The 17,095-nt window shown below is 42.7% G+C and overlaps 1 protein-coding gene across 4 annotated transcripts in view; it reads right to left on the bottom strand.

The window, feature by feature from the left end:
* The window catches only part of lama1 (laminin, alpha 1), a 53,591-nt gene extending 40,110 nt beyond the window's left edge, over positions 1–13,481 (bottom strand). For 3 of the 4 annotated variants that reach the window (XM_044176465.1, XM_044176467.1, XM_044176466.1), the window contains exons 1-5: positions 13,289–13,481; positions 5,223–5,393; positions 3,289–3,401; positions 1,144–1,195; positions 835–1,025 (exon numbers count right to left, since the gene is read on the bottom strand). In XM_044176465.1, coding sequence (XP_044032400.1) covers positions 835–1,025; positions 1,144–1,195; positions 3,289–3,401; positions 5,223–5,393; positions 13,289–13,343 — 582 coding nt within the window. In that variant the 5' untranslated portion in view covers positions 13,344–13,481. Of the gene's footprint in view, positions 1–834; positions 1,026–1,143; positions 1,196–3,288; positions 3,402–5,222; positions 5,394–5,570; positions 5,758–13,288 lie in introns of those variants that run through there. The other variant, XM_044176468.1, reaches the window with a different exon arrangement.
* Positions 13,482–17,095: the final 3,614 nt, after the last annotated feature.

Below are 17,095 nucleotides of genomic sequence, written 5' to 3'. Positions count from 1 at the left end.
CTCGAAGAGCTCTAAATGCAATTAAGAGAAAATTTTAGAATTTTTAAAATATGTGATACGGTCATCCGGCCCACTGCGCTGTCTGGTGGTGAGTCTGGGGTCCACTCACCAGAGCTTTACCCGCCGGGACAAACGTCCAGCAGAGTCTCTACATGCAGGACTCTGCAGATACATTTCACACAGAAAAACACCAACAGATACATGTGGAGCAGAATCAGGCAGAGACCCGCTGATAACATTCAGCCCCCGAGACCCCCTCCATCCCAAAGCCCTCCAGACCCAGGAGCTGAACCCAGAACAGAGTCCCCTATGTCAGCTGGTGCTGAGACTCTCTGCCCCCCCTCAGACTCTCGGACCAGTCTCACAGCAGCACTGCTTTCCAAACACCAATCAGAGGAAACCAAACTACAACACGATGTAAAGAAACCTGAATCTGGATCACTGGACAGAAACTAAAAGCCAGTTCAGATCAGAAAGTTATCTGGACCTGAAGAGACGATGAACTGGCAGAATGTGTCTCTGCTGTCCGAGACAGACAGCAGAGACAGATCCTGACCAAGAACAGGCTCAGTGTCCACAGACTGGTCATCCAGACAGGAAGACACAGACAGAACATGTGGTCGCTGTTGGACAGGTGAGGTGAGACAGGTGAGGTGAGACAGGTGAGGCGAGACAGAGATGCTCTTCCTCCCACAGTGTACAACATTCACTGAAATAAGGAACGTTTACTTTAACAAGTTCAACTCTGTGATCTCAGATTTCAAAGAGCTCGACGTTAAAAAGAGAGAGGTAGAGAGAGAGACGGGTCAGAGACAGACAGACGGACAGTCTCACCTCTCCATGCTCCAGAGGGTTCAGTCTGGAGTAGTAAGACGTACAGATGACCTCGGTGTCGCTCTTGTAGGTCGGAGGTCCGAGTCTCGGCGTCACATTGTAACGAGACAAACACTCAGAGTCACTGATGGCGTAAAACTGCCAGGGGTCAAAGGTCACACCATCCAGAGAGCGCTCCAGGATCCAGTTACCTGATGGAGAGACAGACAGGTGATGATGTCACTGTCTGAAACAGTTCAAATGTGTATGTGTAGGATATAAAGATGAGGTTAAAAACAACACCATGACAGAAAGACAGACACGTCTCACCTGGTCGAGGAGAGTTAGCGGCCTTGATGATGATGTAGGCGACCTGAAAAATCTGAACAGACAGAAAAACTGTTTACCTGTACTGAAGTCACCTGGTTACTCGGAGAACTGTTTCCCTGTAGACATGTTAACTGTTAAACGCAGCAGATGTGTGTTATTCTGGAAACAGTTACAGATTGTAACTGTGTTACTGATACAGACGCTTCCTCCTCACCTTTAGACTGAAGTGACATCACCGTTTTTCAAATGTGTCTGAACTTTACATGTTCAGCTGGAAAAAGTTTATTTACATGCACAGTCGACTTAGTGTTAGTTTCAGTTTCAGACTTTGAATTAAACTAAGTTAAATATGAGGAAGAAGCTCTACATGTGATGATTTCTACGTTCATCCTTCAGTTCTGCTGACACAATAATTCTTTAAGTCTTTGTTCTCCACATGCTCACATGAAGAAACCAGGTTTCAATAATCTCCTACTCCTTTACTCTGAAACAGGTTTCGGTTGCTGTAATGGTCCATACTGGCTTCTAAGGTTTATCTGATATGAGATTATAATCTGAGAGTGAATATCTTCCAACGTTCCTGTCTTTTTAGTCCAAACGTCCCTCTTTGTGTTTCCACAGTGTCTCTTTGAAGCTGCAGTTGACGTCACTAACATTAAAATGATGTCGTGAAGAAACCTGTTCACAGTCAGTATGAACAGGAGTGATTACAGCAAACAATGACTGTTTCATTACGAACATACGTGAATATTGTACTAATTCTGTACTGCATACCTCCCCCCAGATTTTATTTTCATTCCTGCACATGACAATGTGTTATGATATTTCTGTGTACAATCCAATGAGGTGCAGGACAGGGTATGATGTGGGGGAGGGGCCTTTAATTTAAAGACATCAGATGATTTCACCTGTTCTCAGGCCAGTTTATCTTAAAGTATCAGGATGTAGAAAGAGAAAATGTCTGATCACTGCCGAAAAAATTACTTTTAGATCGGGGGTGGTGTTGTTGTTGTGGTTGTTGTTGTTGCGGTGGTTGTGGTTTTTGTTGTGGTGGTGGTTGTGGTTTTTGTTTTGGTTGTTGTTGTGGTTGTGGTTGTTGTGGTTGCTGTTGTTGTGGTGGTGGTGGTTGTGGTTGTTGTGGTGGTTGTGTTTGTGGTTGTTGTGGTTTTTGTTGTTGTTGTGGTTGCTGTTGTTGTGGTTTTTGTTGTTGTTGTGGTTGTTGTGGTTTTTGTTGTTGTTGTGGTGGTTGTTGTTGTGGTTGTGGTGGTTGTGGTTGTTGTGGTTGCTGTGGTTGTGGTTTTTGTTGTGGTTGTTGTGGTTGCTGTTGTTGTGGTTTTTGTTGTTGTTGTGGTGGTTGTGGTGGTGGCTGTGGTGGTGGTTGTGGTTGTGGTGGTTGCTGTGGTTGTGGTTTTTGTGGTTGCTGTGGTTGTGGTTTTGTTGTGGTTGTTGTGGTTGCTGTTGTTGTGGTGGTTGTGGTTGTTGTGGTTGCTGTGGTTGTGGTTTTTGTGGTTGCTGTGGTTGTTGTGGTTGCTGTGGTTGTGGTTTTTGTGGTTGCTGTGGTTGTGGTGGTTGCTGTGGTTGTGGTTTTTGTGGTTGCTGTGGTTGTGGTTTTTGTTGTGGTTGTTGTGGTTGCTGTTGTTGTGGTGGTTGTGGTGGTGGCTGTGGTGGTGGTTGTGGTTGTTGGAGGATTGAAAACCAAACGGTCAAAGATATCCTGTCTTTTAGTCCAAAACAATTGAATCCTACATTTCCTACAATGCACCTGGATATTGTCTTTCATTAATGCCCCCCTGCCTGGTTAACTGGCACATCTTTTAAACCACCCCTCCAGCTTGTTTGATGACATCACCGTGACATCATCAGGCCACAGAAGACATCATACAGCTGCTGGAGGACTTACAGGAAACCGACCCTTTAACTGACTGAATGAGCTCTTACCACAGAGACTGTTTTATAGTGCATCATCATCACACACACACACACACACACACACACTTCTCTCCAGGTGTTCAGGTAGCACACCTGTTCAGGCTGATGAAAGGAGGCTGTTTGTTTTTAACCTCAGGGCCACTATATGTGTGTGTGTGTGTGTGTGTGTGTGTGTGTGTGTGTGTGTGTGTGTGTGTGTGTGTGTGTGTGTGTTACCTGTTTGAGGTCCAGGGTGATAGTAATCCAGTGAAACTGTCGTCCGTTCTTGATACTCGGACTTTGCCACCACTGATTCGTCCCATCGATGGCGTTTGTGATGGGATGACGTTCTGAACAACACACACACACAGTGCTGTTAGTGCTACTACTAGTTACTTATTGCTGCGATGCACTGCGAGTACATGTGTAAGTAGCACTGTGCTGCAGCGCTGCCATGTAGTTCTCGTGTAATCTGATAAAACGTGATGAATGTAGTTTGAAGGTAAATCAGGATTCAGTCTGGTGAGTTTGAGTGATTGATGATCAGTGTGATCAATGATTTATCAGAAGGATACAGTTTGTTCCTTAGCTGCTGATTTCTGATGTATTTCTGATGAATCAAGAATTTTATTTTCGAAATATCATAATTTGCTCCCTGGACTGTTGTCAGATTTTGTATTTCTGTTCAGGAGGAACATTTGTTCTAAAGGGTTAGGGTTAGAGGAACCCTAATAATGAAAGATTAATAACTGATTTAATGCAAACTGGACCGACTGATATTTTATATTTTTCCTTATTTTTAGACCCAAACACTGAAAATATCTGCTAACAGGTGTGTGTGAATCTCAGCTGGTGGATCTTCGGCCTCTGAGCCATAAAAACTGTTAAAACTCATCAGCGAGCCGCTCTGCTGCACCTTCATCACCATGAACACACACACTGTAGTTTATTCTGCCTCCGCCCCACACACACCGTCCTGCTGCCCCAAACACTCACTACAGCACCACACGTGGATTCATCCGCCGCTGGAAATAGTCCCCAACAGATGCTCTGTTTCCTCCTGTTGGTCTGATAGAAACTACAGCGAGCAGCTGTTTGAGGAAACTACTGAGCCTTTTAAACAGGAAACTACAGATCTGTGTTTTTAAAGATTTACGTCTTCAGCAGGAACCAATGGGCTCGCAGCTGAGCGCCGCAGACAGGAAGTGAGACAGCACTGAGAGACGAAGCGATGTTGTTGGTTTGAGTCTAGACGTGACTTTTAATGATAATATACTGTATAGAAAAACACCAGACTGATCCTTTAAGCTGACCCCTCTGTGATTCTGGTTCTGGTTTTAAAGTAAACTGGACCTGCAGTTCAAAGTGGAGTCTTTGGATCTGGGGTGCGGTGGAAGAGTCTTTTTTTGCTCAGGAAGCTTCCTGACTGAGTGAAATGACCCGGAAGTATCAAAGTGGCAGCCATTATAAGAGCTGGTTGAATTCTCTAAATGCTAAGGAAAGGTGCTTCAATGCTTCCTTTGTTATCTCCTTTAGCAGGACACACTGGACCATCCTTTATGAAAGGAAAGGAGATAATGCCGTCCCACAATTCCTTGCAGCAGCAACATTTAAAGTGATGCACCATTATAGTTTCACCACAGCAGACCCACATAAATGTAGAAATAACAGAAAACTATCGAGTTAGGAGTTATCTTGAAGAACAAGCATATTGACTTTCTAGTTAACAATATCATCATCATAACAAAATACTATATACATAAATGTTGTTTCGCTGGCTCAACTTTCTCTACTTGTATATTCCTTTTATGTTTTTATTTTCAACAATATCTATTTTGTTGTTACTTCCAGAGTAATTGATGGTTAAATGTATAAACTGAAAACAAGCTTTCTTAGGGAGGTGTGATTCTGTTTTGGACAGGAAACCTCACTTTGTCACTGACTGGCACTGTACTTATCTTCCATGGGTTATAAATAAAGTTGGTTTTTAAAAAAGCCTAGTGTAAGTGCAGTCAGACTGTCTTAGCACCGCGGTTGTCTTTTCCTAAGTCGTTATCAAGTTTCCTTCACATCTTTCAGGAGGTCACGAGGTCAAGGAAAAGGGTTTAGGAGAAGACATACGACGTCATTTTTTGGACTATGCAACTGCAGCACTGGTTCTACTTTTGTACCTTTGGACAGGACGGAGTTGGCATCACATTTGGGGCAGTGTGGGTTCTTGATTCGTCGTCCTGGAACGTGTTCGACCAGTTTACAGTAAACTTCCGGTTCTGGATCTCCACACGTCGCGTTACTGCTGATCACTGCGTTACTGGCCAAGTTCAAGATGGCCGGGAACAGACCTGAAACACACATACATCTGTTAGCATCCTGAAACACACAGCTAACTGTTAGCACCCTGAAACACACAGATATGTTAGCATCATGAAACACACAGCTAACTGTTAGCATCATGAAACACACCGCTAACTGTTAGCATCATGAAACACACCGCTAACTGTTAGCATCATGAAACACACCGCTAACTGTTAGCATCATGAAACACACAGCTAACTTTGCATCCTGAAGTAACCAGTAAACATTGAAACCCTCAGATGTCTGAAAAACTCTGAGTATGAACAAATGTCTGAATGAGTGAATGAACTCTGTGTTCTGTTTTCTGACTCAGACAGATCAGGTGTTTCTGCAGGTAAACTCTCAGGTGAGTCACTGTCTAAAACCTCATGGTTACAGTTAACTTCCTGAGGCTGTGTCATGTGACACCATGTGATCATGTGACTACGAGTCTTCTCTGAGCCGTGAGATAAACACAAAACATACCAGTAAAACATGTGTAGATGTACAACAGTCAGGAAACGACTGACGTGACAGAAAACTGATAAAATCATTCAAATTGAAAAAAAAAATTAAACATGAAGGTTTTAAAAACAGATTTTTGTTTTAAAAACAAACTGAAATAAAAAGATCAGAGTGAAACATCCCGTTTACACAGACAACCTTTGGTGTTTGGCTCAGAGGTTAAAGGTCAAGCTGTTTCATCACCGATACTCTCATCATCTAAAAACTGATTGATGAACTGATTAATTGACTGGTTGATTGATTATCATTATTCTACACTGATGACATCACAGCTTGTTAAATGTATTCAGAAGGTAAAAAAGATAAAAACCGTTTCAATCAGTTTGTTGGAGGAGAGTTGATTTGTCAGCCAAACATAAAGTTGTTTTATTAACAACAGAGTGAAATCTTCACCACAGTGAACTCTCACAAACTATTTTAAAATAATAAACTTGTTTTCATCACTAAATGTTGAGTTTTTCAATTTAAAGCCAGAGAAAACTAAAAAATGTAAAAACCTACCAAAAGAAACGTCTTCAAAACTTTGATTAGTTTTGTCAAAAGATCTGAAAATTTCAAAGTTCACAGAAACTTCTCATCAATGACAAAGAAAACACACACACACACACACACACACACACACACACACACACACACAGATGTTAATTACTGTTGTGTGCTCAGCTAGCTGTGGAGGTGTGATAACATCAGCTGGGTGGTCTCTCTCTTCTGTTGTGGGAACACACAGACCTTCAGACGGCTGCAGTGTGTAAATTTTAACAGTTTAAAACCATTTGTATCTCCAGGTGTTTCAGTGAGACGCCTGAACAACAGGAAGAGAGACAGGTACGTTTCTTCTTCTCTTTTCAGCTAAACAAAGCTGCATCACAGCCAACAGACAGGCGAGCGGCTACTTTCTCTCATTGTTTCAGATTTCAGACCCTGAAGTGGAGATGATTTCAGCTGCGAATCAAACTTCTGTTACACCAACGAAACGATTCAGACTGACTGAAGCTGTGTGTGTGTTGGAATGTGTTAAATCAGTCTGTTGATGTTCAGATTGACCTCTGACCCTTCCCCCACCAACACACACACAGATGCAGCTCTGTAGGGGAGGGGATGTGGGTGTGGGGGTTTTAGGGTTTTGGAGGGGAATGGGTTTAATTTGGGGGGTAGAGAGGAAGAGGGCGGAGTGTGTGAGTGTTAACACTAATTATCACACACACACACACACACACACACACACACACACACACACACAGGCTGTTTCCCAGCAGGACACAGAGTCTGTCTGACGATCCTCATCAATATGATTATCAGCACACACACTGATCACCTGCTGATTCATTCATCACCGATCAACTTAAATTTCCCTCCAATAATCACAAAACCCCCACGTTCAGGTTTACAATACTGCAGTAAAACACTCCGTCAGTAGAGACAGACAGTAGAGACAGACAGTAGAGACAGACAGTAGGAACAGACAGTAGAGACAGTCAGTAGAAACAGACAGTAGAGACAGACAGTAGGAACAGACAGTAGGAACAGACAGTAGAAACAGACAGTAGAGACAGACAGTAGAAACAGACAGTAGAAACAGACAGTAGAGACAGACAGTAGGGACAGACAGTAGGAACAGACAGTAGAAACAGACAGTAGAGACAGTCAGTAGAAACAGACAGTAGAAACAGACAGTAGAGACAGACAGTAGGGACAGACAGTAGGAACAGACAGTAGAAACAGACAGTAGGAACAGACAGTAGAGACAGACAGTAGGAACAGACATTAGGAACAGACAGTAGGAACAGACTGTACTGCAGTAAAACACTCCGTCAGTAGAAACAGACAGTAGAAACAGACAGTAGATACAGACAGTAGGAACAGACAGTAGAGACAGACAGTAGAAACAGACATTAGGAACAGACAGTAGAGACAGACAGTAGGAACAGACAGTAGAAACAGACAGTACTGCAGTAAAACACTCCGTCAGTAGAAGCAGACAGTAGGAACAGACAGTGGAAGCAGATTGTAGAAAAAGACAGTAGAAAAAGACAGTAGAAACAGACAGTAGAGACAGACAGTAGGAACAGACAATAGAAACAGACAGTAGGAACAGACAGTAGGAACAGATTGTAGGAACAGACCGTAGAAACAGACAGTAGGAACAGACTGTAGAAGCAGATTGTAGAAAAAGACAGTAGAAACAGACAGTAGAAACAGACAGTAGGAGCAGACAGTAGAAACAGACAGTAGGAACAGACAGTAGGAACAGACAGTAGAAACAGACAGTAGGAGCAGACAGTAGAAACAGACAGTAGGAACAGACAGTAGGAACAGACCGTAGAAACAGACAGTAGGAACAGACAGTACTGCAGTAAAACACTCCGTCAGTAGAAACAGACAGTAGGAACAGACAGTAGAAGCAGATTGTAGAAAAAGACAGTAGAAACAGACAGTAGAGACAGACAGTCGGAACAGACCGTAGAAACAGACAGTAGGACCAGACAGTAGAAACAGACAGTAGGAACAGACAGTAGAGACAGACAGTAGGGACAGACAGTAGGAACAGACAGTAGAAACAGACAGTAGGGACAGACAGTAGGAACAGACAGTAGAGAAAGACAGTAGAGACAGACAGTAGGAACAGACAGTAGGAACAGACAGTAGAGACAGACAGTAGGGACAGACAGTAGAGACAGACAGTAGAAACAGACAGTAGGGACAGACAGTAGGAACAGACAGTAGAGAAAGACAGTAGGGACAGACAGTAGGAACAGACAGTAGGAACAGACTGTAGAAACAGACAGTAGGAACAGACAGTAGACACAGACAGTAGAGACAGACAGTAGGGACAGACAGTAGGAACAGACAGTAGGAACAGACAGTAGAAACAGACAGTAGGAACAGACAGTAGACACAGACAGTAGAGACAGACAGTAGGGACAAACAGTAGGAACAGACAGTAGGAACAGACAGTAGAGACAGACAGTAGGAACAGACAGTAGGGACAGACAGTAGAGACAGACAGTAGAAACAGATTGTAGAAAAAGACAGTAGAAACAGACAGTAGAGACAGACAGTAGGAACAGACAGTAGAAACAGACAGTAGGAACAGACAGTAGGAACAGATTGTAGGAACAGACCGTAGAAACAGACAGTAGGAACAGACAGTACTGCAGTAAAACACTCCGTCAGTAGAAACAGACAGTAGGAACAGACAGTAGAAGCAGATTGTAGAAAAAGACAGTAGAAACAGACAGTAGAGACAGACAGTCGGAACAGACCGTAGAAACAGACAGTAGGACCAGACAGTAGAAACAGACAGTAGGAACAGACTGTAGGACCAGACAGTAGGAACAGACAGTAGAGACAGACAGTAGGAACAGACAGTAGGAACAGACAGTAGAGACAGACAGTAGAAACAGACAGTAGGGACAGACAGTAGGAACAGACAGTAGAGAAAGACAGTAGAGACAGACAGTAGAAACAGACAGTAGGGACAGACAGTAGGAACAGACAGTAGACACAGACAGTAGGAACAGACAGTAGGAACAGACAGTAGAGACAGACAGTAGAAACAGACAGTAGGGACAGACAGTAGGAACAGACAGTAGAGAAAGACAGTAGGGACAGACAGTAGGAACAGACAGTAGGAACAGACTGTAGAAACAGACAGTAGGAACAGACAGTAGACACAGACAGTAGGAACAGACAGTAGGAACAGACAGTAGAGACAGACAGTAGAAACAGACAGTAGGGACAGACAGTAGAGAAAGACAGTAGGAACAGACAGTAGGAACAGACAGTAGGAACAGACAGTAGACACAGACAGTAGAGACAGACAGTAGGGACAAACAGTAGGAACAGACAGTAGGAACAGACAGTAGAGACAGACAGTAGGAACAGACAGTAGGGACAGACAGTAGAGACAGACAGTAGAAACAGACAGTAGAGAAAGACAGTAGAGACAGACAGTAGGAACAGACAGTAGGGACAGACTGTAGAAACAGACAGTAGGAACAGACAGTAGACACAGACAGTAGAGACAGACAGTAGGAACAGACAGTAGGAACAGACTGTAGAAACAGACAGTAGGAACAGACAGTAGGAACAGACAGTAGGGACAGACAGTAGAGACAGACAGTAGACACAGACAGTAGGAACAGACAGTAGGGACAGACAGTATGAACAGACAGTAGGGACAGACAGTAGAGACAGACAGTAGGAACAGACAGTAGGGACAGACAGTATGAACAGACAGTAGGGACAGACAGTAGGGACAGACAGTAGACACAGACAGTAGGAACAGACAGTAGGGACAGACAGTACGAACAGACAGTAGACACAGACAGTAGGAACAGACAGTAGGGACAGACAGTACGAACAGACAGTAGGGACAGACAGTAGAGACAGACAGTAGGGACAGACAGTAGAGACAGACAGTAGGAACAGACAGTAGGGACAGACAGTAGAGACAGACAGTAGGAACAGACAGTAGGAACAGACAGTAGACACAGACAGTAGGAATAGACAGTAGGGACAGACAGTAGGAACAGACAGTAGGAACAGACAGTAGGGACAGACAGTAGACACAGACAGTAGAGACAGACAGTAGGAACAGACAGTAGACACAGACAGTAGGGACAGACAGTAGACACAGACAGTAGGGACAGACAGTAGGAACAGACAGTAGGGACAGACAGTAGACACAGACAGTAGGGACAGACAGTAGGAACAGACAGTAGAGACAGACAGTAGACACAGACAGTAGACACAGACAGTAGAGACAGACAGTAGGGACAGACAGTAGACACAGACAGTAGGGACAGACAGTAGACACAGACAGTAGAGACAGACAGTAGGGACAGACAGTAGGGACAGACAGTAGAGACAGACAGTAGGAACAGACAGTAGACACAGACAGTAGGGACAGACAGTAGGAACAGACAGTAGGGACAGACAGTAGGAACAGACAGTAGGAACAGACAGTAGACACAGACAGTAGAGACAGACAGTAGGAACAGACAGTAGGGACAGACAGTAGAGACAGACAGTAGACACAGACAGTAGGAACAGACAGTAGGGACAGACAGTATGAACAGACAGTAGGGACAGACAGTAGAGACAGACAGTAGGAACAGACAGTAGGGACAGACAGTACGAACAGACAGTAGGGACAGACAGTAGGGACAGACAGTAGAGACAGACAGTAGACACAGACAGTAGGAACAGACAGTAGGGACAGACAGTACGAACAGACAGTAGGGACAGACAGTAGAGACAGACAGTAGGAACAGACAGTAGGGACAGACAGTACGAACAGACAGTAGGGACAGACAGTAGAGACAGACAGTAGGGACAGACAGTAGAGACAGACAGTAGGAACAGACAGTAGGGACAGACAGTAGAGACAGACAGTAGGAACAGACAGTAGACACAGACAGTAGGAATAGACAGTAGGAACAGACAGTAGAGACAGACAGTAGAGACAGACAGTAGGAACAGACAGTAGGGACAGACAGTAGGGACAGACAGTAGGAACAGACAGTAGACACAGACAGTAGAGACAGACAGTAGGGACAGACAGTAGAGACAGACAGTAGGAACAGACAGTAGACACAGACAGTAGGGACAGACAGTAGGAACAGACAGTAGGGACAGACAGTAGGAACAGACAGTAGACACAGACAGTAGGAACAGACAGTAGGGACAGACAGTAGGAACAGACAGTAGGAACAGACAGTAGGGACAGACAGTAGGAACAGACAGTAGACACAGACAGTAGGAACAGACAGTAGGGACAGACAGTAGGAACAGACAGTAGGAACAGACAGTAGGGACAGACAGTAGAGACAGACAGTAGGGACAGACAGTAGAGACAGACAGTAGACACAGACAGTAGGAACAGACAGTAGAGACAGACAGTAGGAACAGACAGTAGGGACAGACAGTAGAGACAGACAGTAGGAACAGACAGTAGACACAGACAGTAGGAACAGACAGTAGGGACAGACAGTAGGGACAGACAGTAGGAACAGACAGTAGACACAGACAGTAGGAACAGACAGTAGGGACAGACAGTAGAGACAGACAGTAGGAACAGACAGTAGACACAGACAGTAGGAACAGACAGTAGGGACAGACAGTAGGGACAGACAGTAGGAACAGACTGTTGTGCGTCTCAGTGGTTTGTTGACTCGTTATATTTCAGGCGGCTCTTCTTTCGTTCTCATAAATGTGGAAAGATTGTCGAGAAGCTCAGTTACTTAGTTACTGAATTAAAATAGATCATAAATAATGAAAAATATGATCTGATCATGTTTATTTAAAGAAATTGCTGTGAATCTGATCTTTAGTACATTTACATTCCTGAACAGCTGATGTGAGACAGCTGCACATCAGCTGACTGAGATTCATGAAAAAGCATTAGAAAAGAGTAAAGCATCAAAAGATGGTTGAAACGTTTCTGCCACTTTAAGTGAAATCGGTCAGATGTAAACTCGACTGACTGCTGAAGAGAAACAGACTAAACAGATAAAAAATAAGATCGTTGTGTCTGTCTGGACTCACATGTCAAGGTTTCACCACAAAGACTCTGCATACTGATCAAACTCCATAAAGGATTTAACACCACTAGAAAAGAGCCTGTCAGACAGAACTGAGGGGGAAGATGTAATTATATAATGATTCAGCCACTCAAACACACCTCGAGCTAACAGCTAACAGAGCTAACAGCTAACCTCCTCACACCTCCTGCTATCCATCTGTTTCTGATCTACAGTTCAACAAAAATCAATAATTCAAACTATAACTGTGATGTCAGAAACTTAAAGTAACTTTATCAAACAGACAGCTTCATGTTGTCTGAACTCTCAGTAGAAACTTTCTTTTATAAAGATCAAATAAACACTAAATAAAAAACAATTCAAATAAAAGTCATCACTAAAAACTAATAAAAACACGTATTATTCATTATTAAACAGTTTGAGCATCTGTTCAAATCCCTGAGTTTCTGTTTCACATTATTTCCATATTTTTATAAACTGATTCAATTCAAATTTAACAGAAGATATTAATATTTTTGTGATAAACATTTAAAATCTAAACTCTGATCAGATCGATCAGTTGATTGATTGATTGTGCTGCAGAGCTGAGCTCAGAATAAAAATGATCAAACAGATAAATCTGACAAACTTAAAGAGGCCCCATGTTTTAGAAATTAAAACAGTTTTTAGTTATTTTTTTAATCAATGAGACAGAGAAGTTTCAGATCTTTGATCTGAAGTGAACAAACTGAAACAGTCTGAGTTTCGATTTAAATCAATTATCAATTACACCACAAACATCTGACTTTAATCCTCAGAGTTCGAACTGTAGAAGGGAACAGAAAGTTTCTCACCTCTCTGCTGAGCTGCAGCTCGCTCCATCAGCAGCAACAACAGCAGCAACTTCATCTCTGCAAACACTGACTGGACTTAAACTGGGACTAACTGGACTTAAACTGGGACTAACTGGAGTCAGAGCAGTTCTCTGCGTTAACTGGCAGAATAAATGTAGTGAGGAGGAATGTGTTGCTGCAGAGTCTCTGTTGGCATGCCACACTGACTCTCTCTCTCTCATTCATTCAGCTCAATAAGAGGAGGGGGTGGGGGAGGTGGACTGTACCATCTGATCTGGTGATGGGGGTTGGGTGGGGGGTCACCTCCTCTTTAAAGGATCATTCTGCTGGATTTCTTTATGTTGGAGTCTTAAAACATAAAAAATGGCAAATTGAAAAACAAATATTTATTTCTGTTTGGAGTTTTTATAAGATTTGTCTCTGAGGGCTTTTGTTGCTTACAAACTTTTCTTTAATTCACAATGAAAAATGTCCTGTTTTGTCCTTCACATTAGTTTATTATATTTCTCTGTGTTTAAATCTGAGATGATTCATTGGACTCAGTTTATTTAAATCAGCCCACACAGAGCTGAACGTACAGACAGATAATCCACTGTCAACATTTAATGCTTTGTTATGAAGTCAAGTAAACTGTTTCTGTCCTGGTGTCGTTTTAATGAATTGAAATAATGAAACATGGTTCAGCAAGAACTAAACTGTTGACTTGAGTAAACGTTTTATCACCACGGGTCTGCGGGTCAGACACCACTGATCAAGTGATAATGATTTAATCGTCAGCCTGATGTGAAGCTGCAGAAAAACACTGTACAAAGTCACGAGAAAATTCTGCATTCAAATCTCCATCTGAAAAGTAAAAACTGTCGGAATAATGAAGTGAATAGTGTAAAGAGTCATTTAATGTGAGGGGTGGAAAGGGTTAAATCATGTAAAAACAGCAGTCTCTGTCCGCTCATTCAGCTCAAACTATTGTCTCAGCCGGAGGGGGGGGGGGCTGTACCAACTGTGTGCTGGGGTTGGGGGAGGGATTGGGGGTTTTCTCTGATAAACACTCTTATTTTATTATCTTTTTTCTTTCCACTCCCTGGAAAACCTGGAAAACACGACAGCCACTTCTATTTGTTACAGTGTAGCGCGCTCCTGGTCCTTATTCTCAGTTTTTATCTGAATTCTCAGAGTTTTAATCAAGTTTAGTCCTTAAAACAGATAAAGTAATTATTGTAGGTGATTTCAATATTCATGTGGACGTTGATAATGAGCCTTAGTACTGCGTTTATCTCATTATTAGATTCGATTGGCTTTTGTCAGAGTGTACATAAACCTACTCACTGTTTTAACCACACCCTGGACCTTGTTCTGGTATACGGCATTAAAACTGAACATTTAATAGTCTTTCTACAGAATCCTTCTTTATTGGACCATTATTTAATAACTTTTGAACTGCTATTACTGGACTACACGCCATTAGGCAAACACTCCTACTCTAGATGTCTATCTGACAGTGCTGTGGCTAAATTTAAGGAAGTGATTCCATCTGCATTTAATTCAATGCCATGTCTCAATTTAACAGAGGACTCCAATGCTAATTTCAGCCCCTCCCAAATAGACCATCTTGTTGATAGTGCTGCAGGCTCACTGCCAACGACACTCGATTCAATCGCTCCTCTACAAAAGAAGATAATAAAACAAAGAAGGTTAGCTCCACGGTATAACCCCCAAACCCGCAAATTAAAGCAAACATCGTGAAAACTTGAAAGGAACAACCTGGAAGAATCTCGTTTAGTCTGGCAAGATAGTCTTAAAACATCCCTTAAGACTCTCCAGTTGATCCAGAACGCTGCGGCACGTGTACTGACAAGAACCAGGAAAAGACATCATATCTCTCCAATATCAGCTTCTCTGCACTGGCTCCCTGTAAAATCCAGAACAGAGTTTAAAATCCTTCTCCTCACCTACAAAGCTCTTAATGGTCTGACACCATCATATCTTAAAGATCTCATAATACCTTATTACCCGACTAGAACAGGATGCAGGGTTACTTGTGGTTCCTAGAGTCTCCAAAAGTAGTTACTTTCCTTAGTCTTATTACTATTATTATCATTATTATTCCGTAATTAGTACATAGTGGGTAGCATGGGAAAGCCAGTCGGCGACGCATGCAAATGCGGCGGCCAGTAGCTCCAACAGTCAGTAACTAACTCAGACTAGGGTTAGGGGATTAGGAGTGTGTCATATCCCATGGACCTCCCCGCGTGGTCTGTCAAATCCGCCTCTGGGTTATGTGGTGTCAAATTTGAAAATCCATATTCTCTCAGCTCTTTTCCTCTGAGCTGTATTCCATCGTGGACTGTTTTGTAGTACAGTGGCTTTAACAGAATGCCATCCATGTAATAATATGTGTTGTACTAGTCACTAACATAGTGTTGCCTGTTTCACCCACATTGTTTACATGTTATTAAAGACAGAATAGGTAGGATTTTCCTAAAAAACAATGTATAGACTCACAAAAATAATCCCTCTCAATCATCACTTATGACCCACCAGAAGTGTGTCTCTGTCTGCAGAGCTGCTGCCCTCTGCCTGTATTTTCTTAGTCTCTTATTAGTTTGCTGTGTTTGGGATGTTTCTGGGCATCAACCTTCGGGCAGTGGTGTGTAGCTCCCAGCAGCAAGCAGGTTACACCGCTGTCTACGTCTCTCCTCTGCTCTCTGTCTGTGTGTGGTGCTGGGCGTCTGTTTGACCGAGGGCGGGGCTGAGCTACACTCACACACAAAGCACAGGCGGACAGGATGAAGCCTGGCTTCAGCTGCATTCACACAAAATGGTGTGTGGAGGTGTCGGCATGTCTATTTGTGCTGCAGAATGTAACCGCCGTGCTGCAGTTACATTATTTCACTCTCTAGCTCACTGTCTCTCTCAATTCAAACAGTTTTATTGGTATGAACAAAAACATGTTGTTGCCAAAGCAGTTTACAGAAGATTCACATATATTACATATTACATATATTAAATACACAGGTGTCACATATGCAGGTTCTATATTATACTGATGCAGTCCATTCTTTGATTGCTATACAATACAGTACACTACAATTTTATACAATTTAATACAATTACTGAATACTATACTATACAAATTTGGGAAGTTACAGTGATTGTGAATCCCTCAGGCTGTGGCAGGAAGATACATATTTAGTTGCCAGAGGAGCTGCTGTCCCTTCACCGAGGAGAACTGCCAGTTTCTCTTCTGAATATAGATCTTTTGACTTCTCTCTCTCTCTCGCTGAGGCTGGGAGGAGGGTCGAACTGTGAATCGTGTGTTTGCAAACAGCAACCGACAAATGCTACTTAGTCTGCCTTTAAGTAAACCCCGTTTTTGGAGTAAGGCTCCCCCAGTCCTTTGTTTTGAAAACATTATTATTGTATTTACTGTGCAACCAGGTTTGGTGCTTGAAAAACTCCCCATGACCTTTGGACTTCAGGGTCAACAGTGGTTTGACTTTGGCCTTGCAGGTTTCTATTTTTTCTGAAATCTGCAATGATCCTGTGGTCCTGTAAGATCTGAGTTCCTCTTATAACATTTTGAAAATATTTTTTTTTAATCACTCTGACTAACTTCACAGCTGATGAACAAGGGGTAATATGGTTGACACTAGATGAGGCTTAGTTTGTTGGAAAGTTTTAAAAGTCCTAGGGAACCCTCTAGTGGTCAAAGCTGAAAATAGCATCCTGTTGGCCTGTAAAATCCTTTCTGACTACATATTCTATGTATCTTAGTAACTGAGACTTTACCAGTCCAGTATACAGTGG

The sequence above is a fragment of the Siniperca chuatsi genome, linkage group LG19, assembly GCF_020085105.1.
Source record: "Siniperca chuatsi isolate FFG_IHB_CAS linkage group LG19, ASM2008510v1, whole genome shotgun sequence".
Lineage (NCBI taxonomy): Eukaryota > Metazoa > Chordata > Actinopteri > Centrarchiformes > Sinipercidae > Siniperca > Siniperca chuatsi.
This window is presented reverse-complemented; position numbering and strand designations above follow the sequence as displayed.